Source organism: Hipposideros armiger, unplaced genomic scaffold, assembly GCF_001890085.2.
Source record: "Hipposideros armiger isolate ML-2016 unplaced genomic scaffold, ASM189008v1 scaffold_700, whole genome shotgun sequence".
In the NCBI taxonomy this organism is placed as follows: domain Eukaryota; kingdom Metazoa; phylum Chordata; class Mammalia; order Chiroptera; family Hipposideridae; genus Hipposideros; species Hipposideros armiger.
Window position 1 is genome coordinate 464,324 of NW_017732050.1, and position 4,051 is coordinate 468,374.

Consider the following 4,051-nt stretch of genomic DNA (forward strand, 5'->3'; position numbering starts at 1 on the left):
GATACATATGTGCTATACTCAACAAATTCATATAATACTTCTGGGAATCTTTAAAAACGTACATCAAGATACAAATAGATACTTCTAATTACTCATTGGTATATGAACAAGAGTCTTACAGTACAACATCACAATATCCTGCCTTTAAAATGTGACAGTTTTTAGATTGCTTCAGAAGAATTCATTTTATATAAAAATAATAGAGTTTTGTGGCATGGAAATATAGTGATTGGCATATAATGAAACATTATTGGAATGATTATGACTTTGCAGATTATATATATATATATATATATATATATATATATATATGCCAATAGGTTTATAAATATCAGATTACCCAACATTGCTTTCCAAAACTCAGAGTATAATATCTGGAAACAGAAGGTATATCAAATTTTCTCTGATTTAAAACTTCCATTTTTCACATTTTATTATAATAGCATTTCCATATGTCTTAATAATAGAGCGTACAATTATCATTGTAAGCTAAGTCCTAAGCTATATCTTACTTCATTAAGCCTAACTTTCCAAATCCATTGTATACTACTAAAAAAGAAAAAAAGCTGATGATTAAATTTTGACACACCACTGGTTGTAGGGGCCCATCCCCATTTCAGAAATGTTAATAAATATATGAAAGAATGTGAATTGTAGAAATAAGGAAATCTGCTATTTCTCCTTTTCTTTTTCTTTCTTTCTGAAAATCAGTTATAAAATTTATGGTTTTTAGAATCCAGGAAGTGTGATAGGTTTAAGCCTGACATTAGTAATCCTGTGACATGAAGTAAATTATTTCACTGCTCTGAACCTTAGTTTTTTTAAATTAATTGAGTAATAAATAAAATAGGTATAAATTAATACCTATTTCACAGACAATTAACTATGTATGATAAATTAATGCAGATTGATGTTTCTCTCCCAAAAGATCGAAACCAAAGAAATTAGGGAAAGAGAAAGAATCAACAGCAGCGATGATGGAAGGCTGCACTTGGCTGATGGGCGTGGTTTTAGTGACTGGGGTGGGAGGACCTGTAAGGGAGCACTGTGAGATTTCTCCTCGCCTTTACATGCTCTACTTGCCTTGGGGAAATAAGCACCTGTCTTCATACTGAAAAAAAAAAGCCAAAGTTAAAGTCAAGACCATTGACATGGTTTTTTTACAGGAGTGATTTCTGGGCAGCACAAAAGCCCAGATTTCTGAAGAGATGCAGAAACAGCTGGGCATGACTGCCCTCCAGGACTACGTCACGGATCCTCCACTATTAAACCCACACGGCTAGTGTAAATGCCAAGAGAACCTCACATTATTGCCTTCCCTAGAAGGAAGAGGGTAAAGAATCACAACATATCCAAATGGAATGATTGGGTTTCTCGGGGCTCTCCAAACTGGGCACCACTCTTTTTCCATTGAGATTATCCGTGCTGACCAAGGCTAGTATATCACCTATATATACCTTATCAGACAGAGGAGCTGAGATCTCTTAGGGAATATGAGCTCAAGAGGAGTTTAAGGATAGTTTTTAAAATATTAGATAAGATTAAAAACAAGAGACATTAGCACTTTAAAATACAGATAAAAAGCACAATAAATGATATGAAGGCATATATAAGTAACATTTAATGACAATAACATAACAGTGAATTAATTAGTAAGCATAAAACATAACAATTAAAGAAAAAGAGAAAAGTTGTACATTAAACAAGGCTGAAGATAAATACTTGAATTGGAAATTCAGATTGAATATGTTCCCTGAAAAAAGCATAAGAGGATAAAAAGAAAGTATAAATATAAAAGTTATGGAAAATGAAAGAAGAATTGTCATTATATAGATAACAGGAATTCCTAAGGAAGACGTAAATAAAATGGAGACAAAATATTTGGAGACAGGGTGGAAATTAGTTTCTTAGAATTAAAACATCATCAAGTTGATGGGGGGAGGGGGGTTGTTACTTTGTGAGGGTGAAAAGGGTAACTATTGCATTGTTCTGTACACCTGAAACTAACAATAAAAATAAATAAATAAATAAATAAATAAATAAAAAACAAAAAAACATCATCAAGTTGAAATGGAGTATGAAATGCTAAACCTCAGAGATAACAGCAAAAGTTTAAACAGTTCCAAAAACTTTAGAGAGACAGAATAGACCATCTAAAAAGAAAAAAGAAATTAGTTTTATAGCATACTCTATATAAACAATATGGATTATAGAAGGTGATAGAGTAATTAATAACTTTTAGTACAGGAGAAAAATAACTTTGAACCCAGAACCCATTTAGCCAATTATTCAAAAGTGAAGATATAATAGCACTATATCTCAGGCATATAAATCCTTAAAATGTTGAATGCATGCTACTCAAATCTGTACCATTAACATAAGTTCTGAGGCAGTGTTCAAAAAAAAAAAAAGCTAGTATAGGAGATGTAGCAAGACATGTAAGAATTTAGAATAATCATATATCTTCCTTAAGGAAGTTATATACTTAAAATTTGACAGAAATCAAGTAAAAAAATTATAAATTCTATTTAGAGTTATTAATAACTAAAATTATATCCAGTTCTTATAAATATGATGGGAGCTAGGGTGGGAAAATCAAATCATAAGAAACTGGGCTAAAATGAAAATGAAGATATCAATTTTTACACAGATATCAATTTTTAACAGTGAGATAAGGTAAAAAAGATAAAGACAAATTTTAGGTAATTGAAATTAGGAAGCAAGGTGGAAAAATACTGTCTAAGCGTATGAATACACAATAAACATAAAAGGGTAAAACTTACTGGTTAAATGTTGGAGTTGGATTAGATTTAAAAAAGAAGAAAATAATAAAATCCAACTATATGATAAAAGAAGAAATGCCTAAACATAAGAAATAGAATGAGGCGCGGCCACTACCCCCAGCCCACCAAGGAAAATGGCGACAGCTGAGGTACTGAACATTGGTAATAAGCTCTATGAGGGTAAAACAAAAGAAGTCTATGAATTGTTAGATAGTCCAGGAAAAGTTCTCCTGCAGTCCAAGGACCAGATTACAGCAGGAAATGCAGCCAGAAAGAATCACCTGGAAGGAAAAGCTGCAATCTCAAATAAAATTACCAGTTGTATTTTTCAGTTGTTACAGAAATAGGTATCAAAACTGCTTTCACCAGAAAATGGGGGGAGACAGCTTTCATTGCACCCAAGTGTGAAATGATTCCAATTGAATGGGTTTGTAGAAGAATAGCAACTGGTTCTTTTCTCAAAAGAAATCCTGGTGTCAAGGAAGGATATAAGTTTTACCCACCTAAAGTGGAGATGTTTTTCAAGGATGATGCCAATAATGATCCACAGTGGTCTGAGGAACAGATCATTGCTGCAAAATTTTGCTTTGCTGGACTTGTTATAGGCCAAACTGAAGTGGATATCATGAGTCATGCTACACAGGCTATTTTTGAAATTCTGGAGAAATCCTGGTTGCCCCAGGATTGTACACTGGTTGATATGAAGATTGAGTTTGGTGTTGATGTCACCACCAAAGAAATTGTTCTTGCTGATGTTATTGATAATGATTCCTGGAGACTCTGGCCGTCAGGAGATCGAAGCCAACAGAAAGACAAACAGTCATATCGTGACCTCAAGGAAGTAACTCCTGAAGGGCTCCAGATGGTAAAGAAAAATTTTGAGTGGGTTGCAGAAAGAGTAGAGTTGCTTCTGAAGCCAGAAAGTCAGTGCAGGGTTGTAGTATTGATGGGCTCAACTTCTGATCTCGGTCACTGTGAAAAAATCAAGAAGGCTTGTGGAAACTTTGGCATTCCATGTGAACTTCGGGTAACATCTGCTCATAAAGGACCAGATGAAACTCTGAGGATTAAAGCTGAGTATGAAGGGGATGGCATTCCTACTGTATTTGTGGCAGTGGCAGGCAGAAGCAATGGTTTAGGACCAGTGATGTCTGGTAACACTGCGTACCCAGTTATCAGCTGTCCTCCCCTAACTCCAGACTGGGGAGCTCAGGATGTGTGGTCTTCTCTTCGACTACCCAGTGGTCTTGGCTGTCCAACAATACTTT

At 34.4% G+C, this 4,051-nt stretch overlaps 1 protein-coding gene across 1 annotated transcript; it reads left to right on the forward strand.

Annotated features, from left to right (window-relative positions):
- Positions 1-2,892: 2,892 nt before the first annotated feature.
- On the forward strand, positions 2,893-4,050 carry LOC109373280 (multifunctional protein ADE2-like; the record flags this gene model as incomplete). Its single annotated transcript, XM_019627018.1, is given in 2 exon segments — positions 2,893-3,125; positions 3,128-4,050. Coding segments are annotated over 2 exon segments (1,131 nt in total), but the record flags the coding sequence as incomplete, so codon positions are not given.
- Between the last annotated feature and the right edge of the window lies 1 nt (position 4,051).